This window comes from Oncorhynchus masou, chromosome 9, assembly GCF_036934945.1.
Source record: "Oncorhynchus masou masou isolate Uvic2021 chromosome 9, UVic_Omas_1.1, whole genome shotgun sequence".
Taxonomy (NCBI): Eukaryota; Metazoa; Chordata; class Actinopteri; order Salmoniformes; family Salmonidae; genus Oncorhynchus; species Oncorhynchus masou.
In genome coordinates this window covers 12,234,026-12,254,025 of record NC_088220.1, presented here as the reverse complement: position 1 = coordinate 12,254,025, position 20,000 = coordinate 12,234,026, and the positions used below count along the sequence as shown (strand labels likewise).

Genomic DNA, 20,000 nt, shown 5'->3' with positions numbered 1-20,000 from the left:
AGTCCTACTGGACTATAGCTAACCAAGTCCTACTGTAAGATACCTAACCAAGTCCTACTGTAAGATACCTAACCAAGTCCTACTGTAAGATACCTAACCAAGTTCTACTGTAAGATACTAACCAAGTCCTACTGGACTATAGCTAACCAAGTCCTACTGTAAGATACCTAACCAAGTCCTACTGTAAGATACCTAACCAAGTCCTACTGTAAGATACCTAACCAAGTTCTACTGTAAGATACTTAACCAAGTCCTACTGGACGATAGCTAACCAAGTCCTACTGTAAGATACCTAACCAAGTTCTACTGTAAGATACCTAACCAAGTTCTACTGTAAGATACCTAACCAAGCCCACTGAGGGTGATGGTAGGACATTCCACAGTACAGATGTGACCAAACCATCCATGTTAGGAATGGGCAGGATATCTAGAAATGAGCCTGGTGTTGTTTTCCAGTGTACTGCCTGTGAGTGGAGCACTGGGCTGCTCCTGTCAACACCCATCAGCCCACCTGGGATCCCCCACATATGAGAAGAACACATCCCCATTCACAGGAGTACAGCAGAAACTCTGGAACGGCCTAGACATTCTAGAACAGATCCATGCAGTAGAGCGCACACATACAGACACACACACACACACACACACACACACACACACACACAGACACAGACACACACACACACACACACACACACACACACACACACACACACACACACACACACACACACACACACACACACACACACACACAGGATGTGTAGCATTGGAACAGGATGTGTAGCGTTGGAACAGGATGTGTAGCGTTGGAACAGGATGTGTAGCGTTGGAACAGGATGTGTAGCGTTGGAACAGGATGTGTAGCGTTGGAACAGGATGTGTAGCGTTGGAACAGGATGTGTAGCGTTGGAACAGGATGTGTAGCGTTGGAACAGGATGTGTAGTGTTGGAACAGGATGTGTAGCGTTGGAACAGGATGTGTAGCGTTGGAACAGGATGTGTAGCGTTGGAACAGGATGTGTAGTGTTGGAACAGGATGTGTAGCGTTGGAACAGGATGTGTAGCGTTGGAACAGGATGTGTAGCTTTGGAACAGGATGTGTAGCGTTGGAGAGTTGAAACAGGATGTGTAGTGTTGGAACAGGATGTGTAGCGTTGGAACAGGATGTGTAGCGTTGGAACAGGATGTGTAGCGTTGGAACAGGATGTGTAGCGTTGGAACAGGATGTGTAGTGTTGGAACAGGATGTGTAGCGTTGGAACAGGATGTGTAGCGTTGGAACAGGATGTGTAGCGTTGGAACAGGATGTGTAGTGTTGGAACAGGAGTGTAGCGTTGGAACAGGATGTGTAGCGTTGGAACAGGATGTGTAGCGTTGGAACAGGATGTGTAGCGTTGGAACAGGATGTGTAGCGTTGGAACAGGATGTGTAGTGTTGGAACAGGATGTGTAGCGTTGGAACAGGATGTGTAGCGTTGGAACAGGATGTGTAGCGTTGGAACAGGATGTGTAGCGTTGGAACAGGATGTGTAGCGTTGGAGAGTTGAAACAGGATGTGTAGTGTTGGAACAGGATGTGTAGCGTTGGAACAGGATGTGTAGTGTTGGAACAGGATGTGTAGTGTTGGAACAGGATGTGTAGCGTTGGAACAGGATGTGTAGCATTGGAAAAGGATATGAAGCGTTGGAGAGTTGAAACAGGATGTGTAGCGTTGGAGCAGGATGTGTAGCGTTGGAACAGGATGTGTAGTGTTGGAACAGGATGTGTAGCGTTGGAACAGGATGTGTAGAGTTGGAACAGGATGTGACTGTATCCCCCCCATAGCTGAGCAGAGGGGAACTGGACCTCCCCATAGCTGAGCAGAGGGGGAACTGGACCTCCCCATAGCTGAGCACAGCGGAACTGGACCTCCCCATAGCTGAGCAGAGGGGAACTGGACCTCCCCATAGCTGAGCAGAGGGGAACTGGACCTCCCCATAGCTGAGCAGAGGGGAACTGGACCTCCCCATAGCTGAGCAGAGGGGAACTGGACCTCCCCATAGCTGAGCAGAGGGGAACTGGACCTCCCCATAGCTGAGCAGAGGGGAACTGGACCTCCCCATAGCTGAGCAGAGGGGAACTGGACCTCCCCATAGCTGAGCAGAGGGGAACTGGACCTCCCCATAGCTGAGCAGAGGGGAACTGGACCTCCCCATAGCTGAGCAGAGGGGAACTGGACCTCCCCATAGCTGAGCAGAGGGGAACTGGACCTCCCCATAGCTGAGCAGAGGGGGAACTGGACCTCCCCATAGCTGAGCAGAGGGGAACTGGACCTCCCCATAGCTGAGCAGAGGGGAACCGGACCTCCCGCATAGCTGAGCAGAGGGGAACTGGACCTCCCCATAGCTGAGCAGAGGGGAACTGGACCCCCCCATAGCTGAGCAAAGGGGGAACTGAACCTCCCCATTGCTAAACAGAAGGGACCTCTCTAATGGTGAAAAAGAGTACCAACTCACTGGCTATTTTCTTATTGAGAGTCTGTTTTGTGTAAAGTTGATGCATTAATCTATAAGATATTCGGAGGAAGAGAGATTCAGGGGAAGAGAGGTTCAGGGGAAGAGAGGTTCCCACAACCCCTTATCATCAGTGATGCTTAGTTCTCACCCTTCTGGAAACAGATTGTCTGTGTCTGACTAATACACCTATACTGAGGAATCTACACTGAAGAAGACAGTGTACGAGGTTTGAAGTCAGTGTACGAGGTTTGAAGTCAGTGTGTGAGGTTTGAAGACAGTGTGCGAGGTTTGAAGACAGTGTGTGAGGTTTGAAGACAGTGTGTGAGGTTTGAAGACAGTGTGTGAGGTTTGAAGACAGTGTGTGAGGTTTGAAGACAGTGTGTGTGAGGTTTGAAGACAGTGTGCGAGGTTTGAAGACAGTGTGTGAGGTTTGAAGACAGTGTGTGAGGTTTGAAGACAGTGTGTGAGGTTTGAAGACAGTGTGTGTGAGGTTTGAAGACATTGTGTGAGGTTTGAAGACATTGTGTGAGGTTTGAAGACAGTGTTTGAGGTTTGAAGACAGTGTGTGTGAGGTTTGAAGACATTGTGTGAGGTTTGAAGACAGAGTGTAAGGTTTGAAGACAGTGTGTGAGGTTTGAAGACAGTGTGTGAGGTTTGAAGACAGTGTGTGAGGTTTGAAGACAGTGTGTGTGAGGTTTGAAGACATTGTGTGAGGTTTGAAGACATTGTGTGAGGTTTGAAGACAGAGTGTGAGGATTGAAGACAGAGTGTGAGGTTTGAAGACAGAGTGTGAGGTATGAACACAGTGCATGTGACGTTTGAGGTCACAGAGATGCGCATCACCTGCACTGGGTGATTAAATGAACACGCCTGAGCAGAGTAGTAACGTGTGTGTTCTCCCTCATCTGTGAGTCCTGCTCTGCTCTCTGCGTGCTAACTGCTGACTCATGTAGCTCATAATGACTGCAGTTGCATCATCTGATTAGACAAGCTCAGGTTGGCCTAAAGTGACTTGGCCACTGTTAACCTGTACTGATGCTGCTGGCCACTGGTAACCTGTGCTGATGCTGCTGGCCACTGTTAACCTCTACTGATGCTGCTGGCCACTGTTACCCTCTACTGATGCTGCTGGCCACTGTTACCCTCTACTGATGCTGCTGGCCACTGTTACCCTCTACTGATGCTGCTGGCCACTGTTACCCTCTACTGATGCTGCTGGCCACTGTTAACCTGTACTGATGCTGCTGGCCACTGTTAACCTCTACTGATGCTGCTGGCCACTGTTACCCTCTACTGATGCTGCTGGCCACTGTTACCCTGTACTGATGCTGCTGGCCAGTTCAGCCAGTGATACTATGATAGTCTGATGGGAGAGCTTTAGGCTTCCGGCTTTAGGCAGAGCAGCGGCAACAGAGAATACTACCCTGTTACTACACTGTTATTAACATGAGAGGAGATGAAAGGAGAAGGGAGAAGGGGGAGAGGAGAGAGAAGACAGGAGTTTGTAGAGGAGGGAGGAGAGGAGGGAGTGGAGATAGGAGAGAGAGGAGAGAGAGGAGAGGAGAAGAGGGAGGAGATGAGAGGAGAGGAGAGGAGAGGAGAGGAGAGGAGAGGAGGGGAGGGGAGGGGAAGGGAGAAGAAAAAGGAGGGGAGGAGAAGGAAGAAAGGAGAGAGGTGAGGAGGGAGTGGAGAGAGGAGAGAGAGGAGAGGAGAAGAGAAGATAAGAGAAGATAAGACAAAAGAAGATGACAAGAGAGGAGAAGAGGAGTTTATTGAAATGAAAGCGAGGCGTCAGCATTAGCAGCTAATCCACTGCAGTGAGGAAGCTTTCTCTTTCTGCCTGGGGTCTGTGGGCTTCACTAGTCTGACTGGAGAAGGGGGGCCATCAACACACACATCTCTCCCTCTCCTTTATCTCTCTGGCCATCAACAAACACATCTCTCCCTCTCCTTTATCTCTCTGGCCATCAACACACACATCTCTCCCTCTCCTTTATCTCTCTGGCCATCAACAAACACATCTCTCCCTCTCCTTTATCTCTCTGGCCATCAACAAACACATCTCTCCCTCTCCTTGATCTCTCTGGCCATCAACAAACACATCTCTCCCTCTCCTTTATCTCTCTGGCCATCAACAAACACATCTCTCCCTCTCCTTGATCTCTCTGGCCATCAACAAACACATCTCTCCCTCTCCTTTATCTCTCTCTGGCCATCAACAAACACATCTCTCCCTCTCCTTGATCTCTCTGGCCATCAACAAACACATCTCTCCCTCTCCTTTATCTCTCTGGCCATCAACAAACACATCTCTCCCTCTCCTTTATCTCTCTGGCCATCAACAAACACATCTCTCCCTCTCCTTTCTTCTCTGTGCGTCCCCCCATCTCTCTCTCTCACCCCTCTCTCCATCTCCACACCCTATTTTCTTCTCTGTGCATCCCCCTCCCCCATCTCTCTCTCACCCCTCTCTCCATCTCCACACCCTATTTTCTTCTCTGTACATCCCCCCCATCCCTCTCTCTCACCCACACACTGTCTATTTAACTCACACTTAAAAAGGCTTTCTAAAGATAGAATCCTGAAGATAAACAGGAAACACACAGTGTCATGGCAACAGCATGGAACTGACAACAAACACTGTTCACCTCCAGAATGGTTGTGGTGGCAAAATACAGAGTTCTACCTACAGCTGTGTGTGTGTGTGTGTGTGTGTGTGTGTGTGTGTGTGTGTGTGTGTGTGTGTGTGTGTGTGTGTGTGTGTGTGTGTGTGTGTGTGTGTGTGTGTGTGTGTGTGTGTGTGTGTGTGTGTGTACACTTCCAGCTCATTAACCGTTAGACTCAGAGTCTCTCCTTCAGATAAGATTCCTTGGGGCCCCGTCTTCATCAAAGGGCCTTTCTCTGAGATACTGGGTTTGGGCCCCAAAGCATTCTTTGTGTGTGTGTGTGTGTGTGTGTGTGTGTGTGTGTGTGTGTGTGTGTGTGTGTGTGTGTGTGTGTGTGTGTGTGTGTGTGTGTGTGTGTGTGTGTGTGTGCGTGTGTGTGCGTGCGTGTGTGTGTGTGCCTTATTCTTTTCTGAAATAACAGTGACTACCTCCCAAAGGACCATGGCCTATAGATGGGTTGGTTGTTTAGCAACAAAACCGACAGGTGCGTAACTATGGGACAGAACAGACAGGTTTGACTTAGACTGTAAACTCTATTTCATCTCCAATATTTATTGAAAACATAAATAAAGTTGCACAATGTGCACTTGTCTCTCAAATACATCATTACACTTGTTGGTTAGCTAAGCAAATTTATTTTAGCCATATTAGCATAGACCTGACAGTCAAAACACCTCAAAACAAGACATGGTATCAAGAACAAGATCAAACGAGCTGAAACAAGACACTTATGATTACATTTTGTAAAAATATATATTTAAAAAAATATCAGAGAACCTTATCCAGAGAGGCTTACAGGAGAAATTAGGGTTAAGTGCCTTGCTCCAGGGCATATTGGCAGATTTTTCAACTTGTCGCCTCTGGGATTTCAACCAGCGATCTTTCGGTTACTGGCCTAATGCTCTTAACCACTAGGCTAACTGCCGCCACATGGCAGATTCTTGTCATTGTTGCTAGCTATCTGGCTATCCAGAACCATAACAACACACGACCTTCTGACCCTTTGAAGCGCGGACATCACTTTTGTGACATTGTCAGGTAATCCGTCTATAGGGTATAGGGTGCCATTTGGGATGCACATAGTGACTTATGACTGAACATGCTAACAGTCTAACAGGTTAACATGCTAAAATGCTAACAGGCTAACATGCTAGCAGGCTAACATGCTAGCAGGCTAACATGCTAACAGGCTAACATGCTAACAGGCTAGCATGCTAACATGCTAACAGGCTAACATGCTAACAGGGTAATATAGTGACATTACAGGATATGGTGGGCAGTGACTCACGATGTTGACTTGTAGTGGACCAGAGCCTGTTCTGAGCAGTCTCCTCCTGCAGCTGCCAGCCTCTCCAACACCAAGACACACTGAGGATGATTGGGAGTCTGCTGTAGGGGACAGACACACAAACAGTTAAACCACCACACACACACAAGCATGCATACACCAACATGCAAACACTGACACAGGCAGGCAACACCCCCCCCCCCCCCCCCACACACACACACACACGCACATACACACTCATGTAGTACCTGTGTGTCCCGGGAACAGGGCCAGAGTGGTGAGGGTGCTGGGGGGGAGAGGGAGGGAGTGACACCTCTGAAGAGACACTCTGAGGGGGGGCTCTAAAGGTGACGCCCCCAGGGGACGAGACAGGGCCTGGAACACACTGGACAGTTACGCAAGCACACACACACACACACACACACACACACACACACACACACACACACGCAAGCAAGCACAAACACACACCCAACGTCTCTCACATACAGTATGTACAGAATCCCCCAGCAATACATCTTCTTTTCTTCTCAGTATAGAACATTTAAACCCCACAGTATATTTTGGTGCAGTGGTTCTGAGTGCATGTATCAGACAACCTTGTGATATGAATCATTCCTACCAGTCAGGTGATACAATATGAATCATTCCTACCAGTCAGGTGATACAATATGAATCATTCCTACCAGTCAGGTGATACAATATGAATCATTCCTACCAGTCAGGTGATACAATATGAATCATTCCTACCAGTCAGGTGATACAATATGAATCATTCCTACCAGTCAGGTGATACAATATGAATCATTCCTACCAGTCAGGTGATACAATATGAATCATTCCTACCAGTCAGGTGATACAATATGAATCATTCCTACCAGTCAGGTGATACAATATGAATCATTCCTACCAGTCAGGTGATACAATATGAATCATTCCTACCAGTCAGGTGATACAATATGAATCATTCCTACCAGTCAGGTGATACAATATGAATCATTCCTACCAGTCAGGTGATACAATATGAATCATTCCTACCAGTCAGGTGATACAATATGAATCATTCCTACCAGTCAGGTGATACAATATGAATCATTCCTACCAGTCAGGTGATACAATATGAATCATTCCTACCAGTCAGGTGATACAATATGAATCATTCCTACCAGTCAGGTGATACAATATGAATCATTCCTACCAGTCAGGTGAATGAGTCTCCAGGTGAAAAGTTCAGAGGGTGAGTTATTATAATGAGGGAATAATGAATGGACAGAACATAGCGGTGATGCAGAAAATTGGCCAAGGACAGAGGAAGAGTGAAAGTGAGAAAGTGAGAGTAGAGAGAGAGAGAGAGAGTAGAGAGAGAGAGAGAGAGACAGAGACAGGGAGACAGAGAGAGAGAGCAGAGGAAGAGCAGCTAAAGGAAAGGCAGATGTATGAATACAGACTTGTAGAAATGGGCCAGAGCGTGCAGCATTGTTGTAGAGTAGGAGTGTATAAATACAGTGCGTGGTATGGTTGATTCATTAGGACTACAGCCTATATTTAACTGAAAGTTGGCAGAGACTACTGGTCAGTCTCCACACACACTCCCACTTTCATTCTCTCAGCAGTGGGATAGGGTGTGTGTGTGTGTGTGTGTGTGTGTGTGTGTGTGTGTGTGTGTGTGTGTGTGTGTGTGTGTGTGTGTGTTTGTGTGTGTGTGTGTGTGTGTGTGTGTGTGTGTGTGTGTGTGTGTGTGTGTGTGTGTGTGTGTGTGTGAGGTCTTACTCTGTGACTCTGCCCAGGGTGTATCTCCATGGTAACGGAGGGCTCTATGACAGAGCAAGGCCTGGCCAGACCGCCTGTCCGTCTCTGCCCCGGAGAGAGGTGCATCATGGGACCAGGCCTGCGTCTGTGCCGGCACAGAGAGCCCCCCTTGGCCTGCTGGGTAACGGCAAACACACAGCCCTCTGGGAAGGGACTGCAGACTCGGAGGTCGACCAGGGCTGAGGAGGGACGGGGGCGAGGGAAGGGGGCTTGGGATGGACAGGGGTCTTCACTGGACAAGAACAGGACTGGACTGACTTGGGTCTCTTCAAAACACTGCCTGATAGAGCTCCCTAATCAATCAATCAATTAATTAATCAATAAATCCATCAATCCATCAATCTGGTTATATAAAACATTTCCATCTAACTCCATTCACAACCCTGATTTCCATAGTTAGTTTCCATTTTATTTTCCTTAGAGGAGAATCCACTGTTAGACCAAGCCCAGTATTACTCTACAGGAGAATCCAAAGTTAGACCAAGCCCAGTATTACTCTACAGGAGAATCCACTGTTAGACCAAGCCCAGTATTACTCTACAGGAGAATCCACTGTTAGACCAAGCCCAGTATTACTCTACAGGAGAATCCACTGTTAGACCAAGCCCAGCATTACTATAACTCGCTGTAGTGCAGTACAGGAGGGACTGACATGTCCTGACTTGCTGTGAGAGAGAGACCAGAGGGGAGATCAGATGAGTAATCTGAACACGGTGTGGGGGGAGGGAGGTGTGTGTGTAGCTGCAGTTAGTTTGGGCAATCTCACACACACACACACACACACTGTTTTCCGTTGCACATATTTGCACTACAAATCCTAATTATACTAACGGAGGACTGGAAAATGAGTTGACTAGCTGAGCCAGGTGCTCTGGAGCTGGAATAGATTACATTTCTGGAATGTCTAAGGGAGTCGTGAGGAATGGGTTTGAATAGAATACATATCTGGAATGTCTAAGGGAGCCGTGAGGAATGGGTTTGAATAGAATACATATCTGGAATGTCTAAGGGAGCCGTGAGGACTGGGTTTGAATAGATTACATATCTGGAATGTCTAAGGGAGCCGTGAGGAATGGGTTTGAATAGAATACATATCTGGAATGTCTAAGGGAGTCGTGAGGAATGGGTTTGAATAGAATACATATCTGGAATGTCTAAGGGAGCCGTGAGGAATGGGTTTGAATAGAATACATATCTGGAATGTCTAAGGGAGCCGTGAGGAATGGGTTTGAATAGAATACATATCTGGAATGTCTAAGGGAGTCGTGAGGAATGGGTTTGAATAGAATACATATCTGGAATGTCTAAGGGAGTCGTGAGGACTGGACTTTCAGAACTAGATTCCCATGTTTTTTAGGACAAGATTTCCTGGTGTGTTTCTGTGTGGAGGAGACAGGAAGGGGCAGGAAAGACTAACGAACACTCTCCTCACAGAAATATCTGACTCTACTTCCACTTCTGGCCAACAGATGGGGCAAAAGAATATCCACAATACACCCTCTGTAACAGACACACCCTCTACACCATCTGTAACAGACACACCCTCTGTAACAGACACACCCTCTACACCATCTGTAACAGACACACCCTCTGCAACAGATACACCCTCTACACCATCTGTAACAGACACACCCTCTGTAACAGACACACCCTCTACACCATCTGTAACAGACACACCCTCTGTAACAGACACACCCTCTACACCCTCTGTAACAGACACACCCTCTACACCATCTGTAACAGACACACCCTCTGTAACAGACACACCCTCTACACCATCTGTAACAGACACACCCTCTGTAACAGACACACCCTCTACACCATCTGTAACAGACACACCCTCTGTAACAGACACACCCTCTACACCATCTGTAACAGACACACCCTCTGTAACAGACACACCCTCTGTAACAGACACACTCTCTGCCTCTGTAACAGACACACTCTGCCTCTGTAACAGACACACACTCTGCCTCTGTAACAGACACACCCTCTGCCTCTGTAACAGACACACCCTCTGCCTCTGTAACAGACACACTCTCTGCCTCTGTAACAGACACACTCTCTGCCTCTGTAACAGACACACCCTCTGCCTCTGTAACAGACACACCCTCTGCCTCTGTAACAGACACACCCTCTGCCTCTGTAACAGACAGCCTCTGTAACAGACAGCCTCTGTAACAGACACCCTCTGTCTCTGTAACAGACATATAGTCTACTTATTCAACGTTGTACAGTAAAAGTAACTGTTGTGAGACTTACATGAAGTATTTAGATGATCGCTGTTGTTTTTCAAAAGCAAAAGAATGATGAAGGTTAAAAAGGTTAACAATGAGACAATGTTGTCATGTAATAGTTATGTAATAGTTACATGATCACAGGATCTGATAATGACGTAAAAGGAATTATTGATTTGATGGGACTGATTAAAATGAGGCGATGACTTACAATAACACACAATGTAATCATTACCAGGCACAGATTACAAGGAATTTACTACTATTTGAATTCCTCATCAGCTGAATGGATGTATTTGCAGTCCCTTATAAAAGTGTTTGTGGCAAATTTGCTGCAGACAAAATAGAGTGTCACAAAATGTTGCCAGAAGTTTGCAAATGTTTGCCACTTGTGATGAATCTGCGGCAAACCTTTGGCAACAGTCATATGTGTATTGCCACTAGTGGTAAACAGTTCACTAGATCTCCTTTCTGGCAGACAAGTCTCTCAAGATTCTATTTGAATCTGTGGCAAACCTGTGGCCAAAATATTTATTGCCAGTAGTGGAAATCATGTTTAACGGAAGCCGTTTCGAGTGAACACATGAATTCCAAGACAAGTAACTGTTGATGAGCAATCAAGGTGATTAGAAAAATTTGTTGGAAAATTAAAACCAAGCCAGCTACCTACAAAAGTTGTCCGGGGAGTATCTACCTTATTAATAAACTTCCCAATACATGTTAAAATGAAATTAACTAATTGATGGCTAGTTAGCAATGGAATCCCCCTCGGATTGTGCCGTGGCGGAGATCTTTGTGGGCTGTACTCGGCCTTGTCTCAGGATGGTGAGTTGGTGGTTGAAGATATCCCTCTAGTGGTGTGGGGGTTGTGCTTTGGCAAAGTGGGTGGGGTTATATCCTTCCTGTTTGGCCCTGTCCGGGGGTATCATCGGATGGGGCCACAGTGTCTCCTGACCTCTCCTGTCTCAGTCTCCAGTATTTATGCCCAGTAGTTTATGTGTCGGGGCCTAGGGTCAGTTTGTTATATCTGGAGTACTTCTCCTGTCTTATCTGGTGTCCTGTGTGAATTTAAGTATGCTCTCTCTAATTCTCTCTTTCTCTCTTTCTTTCTCTCTCTCGGAGGACCTGAGTCCTAGGACCATGCCTCAGGACTACCTGACGACTCCTTGCTGTCCCCAGTCCACCTGTCCGTGCTGCTGCTCCAGTTTCAACTGTTCTGCCTGTGGCTGTGGAATCCTGACCTGTTCACCGGACGGGCTACCTGTCCCAGACCTGCTGTTTTCAACACTCTAGAGACAGCAGGAGTGGTAGAGATACTCTGAAGGATCGGCTATGAAAAGCCAACTGACATTTACTCCTAATAATAATATAATAATAATATTATATACTCCTGAGGTGCTGACTTGCTGCACCCTCGACAACTGCTGTGATTATTATTATTTGACCAAGCTGGTCATTTATGAATATTTGAACATCTTGGCCATGTTCTGTTATAATCCCCACCCGGCACAGCCAGAAGAGGACTGACCACCCCTCATAGCCTGGTTCCTCTCTAGGTTTCTTCCTAGGTTTTGGCCTTTCTAGAGAGTTTTTCCCAGCCACCGTGCTTCTACACCTGCATTGCTTGCTGTTTTGGGGTTTTAGGCTGGGTTTCTGTACAGCACTTTGAGATATCAGCTGATGTGCGAAGGGCTATTTAAATAAATATGATTGGATTTGATTTGTTTGTTGACAAAAAACGATTTGTTGATCCAGGGAACCCCCCCCCCCCCCATTTGTACATCTTGTTTACACATGGAGGGTGCTTAGCAAACCAGTTATTCGACCTCTTTGCCTTAGCTGTTGATGTTTTTGTTTTTTTGTTGTTAGCCCTGTTGTTTATTTTCCAATACCCAACATATTCAACACGCATCATATAGTATTGGTTGTATAACACCTACTGTAATTGAAAAAAGCTTCTCACTTTTCAATTGTTTTTTTACTGGTTTCAGTTTTGTATTTCATCACTAGGTGGAGACATTGACCATAGTACCCCACACCCTGACCACCAACCTGTACGGTTACCACACACTCTCTCATTAGCACCACCAGCTGAAGAGAGCTTTGTCCCTAATTGTCTTCCCCATGCCCTATGTGAACTTTCCCATTTCCTAAGTGATTATGCTGAAGAAGGCCATTAAAGGCCAAACGTCAATATTTTAAACTTGACTAATAAAACTAAGATTTGTTTATGCTGATCAAGCTTTGTACCTTTTCCTGTCCAATGATGTTTACAGATTTTTAGGTTGCATCTCAACTCATGTTGGTTGAACACCCTCTACTTCTTTCCAAATGGGAATAGAGTGAACACATTTTATTGATACCAGCTTCAATCTGCCAGTGCCATTGACTGGCTAACACTTGACTAGCGCTTAGCTAGCTAGCTAACGTTAGCCATCATATTTTTGCACAATTAATGTAATAGCTAGCTAGCTAACTAAGGATTTACCTAAACACTTATACTGTATTTTCTGGTGAATACGTTGCTGTCTTTAATACCAATACGCATGTGAATATGCTAGTGTCACTGTTCAATAGTATTTTAGCAAGCACACCAGCTAAGGTAACAACAATATGAGGTATTATTCTCATAAATGTAGCCCATACAGTCATCCTTTGTAACAATGAGATATTTTGTTGTTTTAAACTATTGGCTAGCGCATCTTGTTCATGTGTGTTTTTCCTTCTCTCTTTCTAGAAGTAATCAGTTACAGGGCACAATGACAGATCGAGGCCTTCAATCAAACTGAGGAAACATGTGCACCAGGTCAAGCAAGACTTCTTGCATGGATGGCTTTGAGATGTACGTTAACAATAATTCATTTTTGAATTAGGCATAACTCAATGTTATGCTTTTCTTCCACCCAAGCTGTATATAACCGATTCAGGAAGAAGAGACAACTGGTAGACAATGACGAAGTCCCCAGTCTGGATTGAATATCATAACTAGTCAGAGAAAAATATTGTATACTGTGGCTCTCTAGGAACAGTTGGCCACACATTAAAACATAGATTTAGTAGGCCTAAGTCCCAGTTTATGCTAACTACATTGTTTGTTGATAAAGCATTTATACAAGGCAGAAACGTTGTTTCTCTGCTGAAAAATATATAGAAGGCCAGTTTCAGTGAGAAGCATCGCAACATGCATAGAAACACGCATAGCAACATGCAATGAAACATGCATAGCAACATGCATAGAAACACGCATAGCAACATGCATAGAAACACGCATAGCAACATGCAATGAAACATGCATAGCAACATGCATAGCAACATGCATAGCAACACGCATAGCAGCATGAATAACAACACGCATAGCAACACGCATAGAAACACGCATAGCAACACGCATAGCAACACACATAGCAACACGCATAGCAACACACATAGCAACACGCATAGCAACATGCATAGCCACCAAGGCAACTTTGTAACAGCTGACCCAGTTTTTCCAAAGCCAAACCCGACCATTAGCTGCTGAATCTACCTTTTAAGATACTAAAATCTAAAATGTTTTCAGTATGCTAATGTTGATTTTGTGTTTTCTGATTGTTTCAGTTCATGCATTCAACAAGCTTTGGACGAAGGACTTCCATAGGCCGTCATCTCCAAAGTTCACTCAAAAAGGCAATAGTTGTGAACTGGGCTTGATTTAGTTGTTGTTGTCTTAATTATCTACATTTTGTACATTATCTTTTAAACATCCATTGGTTGAAAGCTATTGCTGAATTATCACTTGGCTCATGTAAATTCTGTGTTGCCCCTTTAAACATCCTAAGGTCAACATCTCCATAGTGTTCACATTGTAGCTACATAAACATTTTAAATAAACTCTTTATTTGGGGACGATCCCGCCTTTGCTTCTTTCTTCATTAGCAAATTTGGATTTATTTTTATCTTTTAAGATATTGAATGTTGTTTAGTATATTTAGCATGTTTAGTTCTCCCTGTGAGAAGAAAGTTAGTTTAAAGTTAATTTAAAGTTATATGTGATTGGGTTTATGAAGATACAACATTTCAATGTTGTTAACACACAGTAACCAAAAACCGGATCTCATTTGCATATTCATGCTCGCCACAAGTTTCCCAGAATTGTTTGCCAGAAGTTTACAAGTTTTTTAGATAAGGGGTTTTGAACATACAACAGTTTTCATGTTTATCATCAACATACTCACCTTAAATACTTCCAGGTGGCAGTTTCCTGCTGGTTTCCTAGTGGCTACGAACTCTCCTTCCCGTAACTCTGATTGGCCGTTTGGAAGGTGTGTCTGCTCCGAGACAGTTAGAGCATCCTTGGAATCCAGGTAATTTCCTGAGTGTCCCTCTCCTCCCTCGCTTTCTCTCTCTTCTACTGTAGACAGACATTCTAAGGGATCTCTGTCCACCTCTGTCTCTCTCTCTTTCTGAGTCTCTCTCTCCAGCCTTGAGTGTGGCTCGTGATTTTCTACTGTGGCTACAGACGTGTGCAGCGTCTGTCTCTCTATCTGTCTGTCCATCTGTCTGTCCATCTGTCTGTCCGTCTCCAATGAGCTCACACACACCAGGCCGTTAACGCTTGATGAGTCCGGACTCACCCTCCAGGCCTTCAGCATCACCTGAGGAGACCGTCTGCCTATTAGAGGAGGGGGTGAGGCAGGGTCACAGGCAGGGGAGCGAGGGGAGTGAGGGGTCAGGGGTGAGGTGGGTGTTGGGGGACACTCTGGGTGGTCCTCACTGCGGAGGCTCAGGGACACACTGTGGACGTAGTCCCCCAGATGCTGCCCTGCTCTGGGGGAGCCCAGCAGCGACTGCTCCCCTCCCTCGTCTGGAGGAGAGAAGGAGCGCGAAGACGTCCGCCATTTTCTAGCCGTCTCCGCAACGTTGCTGAAGAACTTAATCAGACCCCCAAAATGTCCGCCTTTGCTGTCAGAGTGCTTTGGAGCAGCTGGTTGAAAGTCCCTGACGCTCTCGAAGTCTACCGAGCCGTAGTCAGAGTCCATGGTCTTGTCCAGTGTGTGGAGCTCTGAGTCAAAACTCCTCTCTGAGTAGGCCGGGTTCCCCTTCCCCAGGACAGAGATCCTCCTCAGGTAACTCCACACGTCAGCTCTCTTAGACCTCCTCCCACCCAGCTGGACCTTGGGGCTGCCCCTCACACTCTGCTCCTCACACACTCCTGCTGAGGTACTGTTACAGTTAGTGGAGTGGTTGGCCTGCGCCTGCGCCTGGACCTGAGGTCTCTTGGAGTAGGAGATTCTCTCTGTGGGCTTAGAGCCGTTCTGGGTAAGAGGCTCCACTAGTGAGTGAAGATGGTGTCTGTCCAGGGTAGCTGTCAGATCCATGTCCTCAAATGAGCAGTTGAACTCGGCGGTGTGTCCGGCATACGAATGCCTCTTTGCACGGTGGCGGAGTGTGCTCCTACAGGGGTGCAGGCCGGGCGAGGGGATGAAGTCCCGGCAGAACGAGTCGTCCTCTGTCTCTCCATCTCTGAACTTAGTGCTGGACCCAGACATCTTCCCCACCCTCCCCTTGAAGACACCCGGAGAGCGGAGCTTCTTGATGGAGCGGACCTTGTCAGCAAAGGACAGTTTAGGGATGAAGGCCTCCTCTCCAGGGAGGATCATGGAGTGAGGTCTTCTGTTATCCAGCTCTGAGGCCACTCTACGCCGGGTCAAGATCTTCCAGATGCCCCCAGTCGCTCTTGTTCTACGGTTGACCTCCGGGCGCTCCTTTCCAGGTGTCTGAGGGGGTGCCTGGGTGTCTGCCTGTCTATCCCCAGTCTCCTGCCACTCTCTCTGGGCTTGGCCTGGCCCCGGACCTTCTCCATGACCCTCTCCCTTCCCAGTCTCCTGGATAGCTACGGTGCCAGTTTCATTCTGCACATCCAGAGACACGTTGAAGACTTTATTGACAAACCCATTGGGGTCGTTGCTGTGGGAGGCGGGGCTGTCCGTGTGTTCCATCCTCTCTCATCTCATCCTACTACAGCTCTGTCAGTTATCAGCTCTGTCAGTTATCAGCTCTGTCAGTTATCAGCTCTGTCAGTTATCAGCTCCGTTGACTACCAGCTCCGTCAGCTATCAGCTCCGTCAGCTATCAGCTCCGTCAGCTATCAGCTCCGTCAGTTATCAGCTCCGTCAGCTATCAGCTCCGTCAGCTATCAGCTCAGTCAGCTATCAGCTCCGTCAGCTATCAGCTCCGTCAGCTATCGGCTCCGAACCGCACCATCTATTTCACTCCCACACACACACCTGGAGAGACAAAACACACAACACAACAATTTGTGAACTCTCTTATACTCACACACACAATTACATTTACATTTACATTTAAGTCATTTAGCAGACGCTCTTATCCAGAGCGACTTACAATTAAATTCAAATCAATGAAAGAACTCTGTATTTATATCTGAGGGGCAATAAGAACCCTGTATTTATGTCTGAGGGGCAATAAGAACCCTGTATTTATCTCTGAGGGGCAATAAGAACCCTGTATTTATCTCTGAGGGGCAATAAGAACCCTGTATTTATCTCTGAGGGGCAATAAGAACCCTGTATTTATCTCTGAGGGGCAATAAGAACCCTGTATTTATCTTTGTGGGGCAATAAGAACCCTGTATTTATCTTTGAGGGGCAATAAGAACCCTGTATTTATATCGGAGGTGGAATAAGAACCATGTATTTATATCTGAGGGGCAATAAGAACCATGTATTTATATCTGAGGGGCAATAAGAACCCTGTATTTATCTCTGAGGGGCAATAAGAACCATGTATTTATCTCTGAGGGACAATAAGAACCCTGTATTTATCTCTGAGGGGCAATAAGAACCCTGTATTTATCTTTGAGGGGCAATAAGAACCCTGTATTTATATCTGAGGGGCAATAAGAACCCTGTATTTATATCTGAGGGGCAATAAGAACCATGTATTTATCTCTGAGGGGCAATAAGAACCCTGTATTTATATCTGAGGGGCAATAAGAACCATGTATTTATATCTGAGGGGCAATAAGAACCCTGTATTTATCTCTGAGGGGCAATAAGAACCCTGTATTTATATCTGAGGGGCAATAAGAACCATGTATTTATATCTGAGGGGCAATAAGAACCCTGTATTTATCTCTGAGGGGCAATAAGAACCCTGTATTTATATCTGAGGGGCAATAAGAACCATGTATTTATCTCTGAGGGGCAATAAGAACCCTGTATTTATATCTGAGGGGCAATAAGAACCATGTATTTATATCTGAGGGGCAATAAGAACCCTGTATTTATCTCTGAGGGGCAATAAGAACCATGTATTTATATCTGAGGGGCAATAAGAACCCTGTATTTATCTCTGAGGGGCAATAAGAACCCTGTATTTATCTCTGAGGGGCAATAAGAACCCTGTATTTATCTCTGAGGGGCAATAAGAACCATGTATTTATATCTGAGGTGCAATAAGAAAACAGGTGCTATTGTAAAAAGTTTGGAGACTTTGCATGAGTTCAACCAAGCAAAGTCTTTATTCATAATATGTCATACAGACCTGACCACACATCAGGTACATCACATACAGTACAGATACAGTACAGATACAGATACAGATACAGTGGAAATACAGTGGAAATACAGATACAGATACAGATACAGTACATATACAGATACAGATACAGATACAGTACAGATACAGATACAGATACAGATACAGATACAGTACAGATACAGTACAGATACAGATACAGATACAGATACAGTACAGATACAGATACAGATACAGATACAGATACAGTACAGATACAGATACAGATACAGTACAGATACAGATACAGATACAGTACAGATACAGATACAGATACAGTACAGATACAGATACAGTACAGATACAGATACAGATACATATACAGATACAGATACAGATACAGTACAGATACAGATACAGATACAGATACAGATACAGATACAGATACAGTACAGATACAGATACAGTACAGATACAGTACAGATACAGATACAGATACAGTGGAAATACAGTGGAAATACAGATACAGATACAGATACAGATACAGATACAGATACAGATACAGTGGAAATACAGTGGAAATACAGTGGAAATACAGATACAGATACAGATACAGATACAGATACAGTACAGATACAGATACAGATACAGTGGAAATACAGTGGAAATACAGATACAGATACAGATACAGATACAGATACAGATACAGATACAGTGGAAATACAGTGGAAATACAGTGGAAATACAGATACAGATACAGATACAGATACAGTACAGATACAGATACAGATACAGTGGAAATACAGTGGAAATACAGTGGAAATACAGATACAGATACAGATACAGATACAGATACAGATACAGTACAGATACAGCTACAGTGGAAATACAGTACAGATACAGTGGAAATACAGTACAGATACAGTGGAAATACAGTACAGATACAGTGGAAATACAGTACAGATACAGTGGAAATACAGTACAGATACAGTGGAAATACAGTGGAAATACAGTGGAAATACAGTACAGATACAGTGGAAATACAGTACAGATACAGTGGAAATACAGTACAGATACAGTGGAAATACAGTACAGATACAGTGGAAATACAGTGGAAATACAGTGGAAATACAGTACAGATACAGTGGAAATACAGTACAGATTGCTGATTGCTGTTTGTGTAAGACTGGTGCAGAAAGAGTGGAGTTCAAGAAGCTATGGATGCATCCTCAATGGCAGCCTCAATGGCAGCCTAGGGTCTTCTCCCACAGTGCACCACTTGTGACCAGGGCCCAACAGCAGTGGCCTATATAGGCAATAGGGTGCCACTTGGGAGAAGCCCCTATCTCTCATAACGTGTACATAACACATGAACTAACATAGTAGTACATGGTCTTACAACACATAACATAGCAACGTACATGGTCTTACATGGAACATTCTATACAGGCATACATAACTAGCAAACAATGTTCAGTATTTGAGATGAGCTAATGTAGGTTGACTTGAAACAAGGCAGTCTTTCATCTTGTGTGCTGTACAGTGGTCCCCTTAAAGTGAGTCAGCATGATTTAAACCCCCACCCCTATACCCCTAGAACCCCCGCGAGCCACAATAGCCCAAGTAATTATACAGAAGACAGTGGCACACGGACACACATACACCAGGATCCTGTGTTGCCGTGGAAACAGAGCTCTACGGAGGTGGTGGTGGTGATGTGTGTGTGCAGCAGCAACGTTTGTGTGTTTTTGCATGCGTTTGTGTGTTTGTGTGTGCGCGCGTGTATGTGTGTGTGTGTGTGTGTGTGTGTGTGTGTGTGTGCGTGCGTGCGTGCGTGCGTGCGTGCGTGTGTGTGTGTGTGTGCGTGCATGTGTGCGTGTGTGTGTGTGGTGTGTGTGTGTGCGTGTGCGTGTGTGTTGATATCACATGACATATCCCCTTCATCTGAAGAGGATGACTGAGAGCTAGGCCCAGCCTCCATTCATT

General features: G+C 45.6%; 1 protein-coding gene across 1 annotated transcript in view; it reads right to left on the bottom strand.

The window, feature by feature from the left end:
• LOC135545528 (moesin-like) overlaps positions 1–20,000 on the bottom strand; it is a 146,381-nt gene that overhangs the window by 124,079 nt on the left and 2,302 nt on the right. Inside the window, exons 2-4 of the mRNA XM_064973184.1 lie at positions 14,711–16,762; positions 6,699–6,825; positions 6,451–6,551 (exon numbers count right to left, since the gene is read on the bottom strand). Coding sequence (XP_064829256.1) covers positions 6,451–6,551; positions 6,699–6,825; positions 14,711–16,474 — 1,992 coding nt within the window. The 5' untranslated portion in view covers positions 16,475–16,762. The remainder of the gene's footprint in view (positions 1–6,450; positions 6,552–6,698; positions 6,826–14,710; positions 16,763–20,000) is intronic.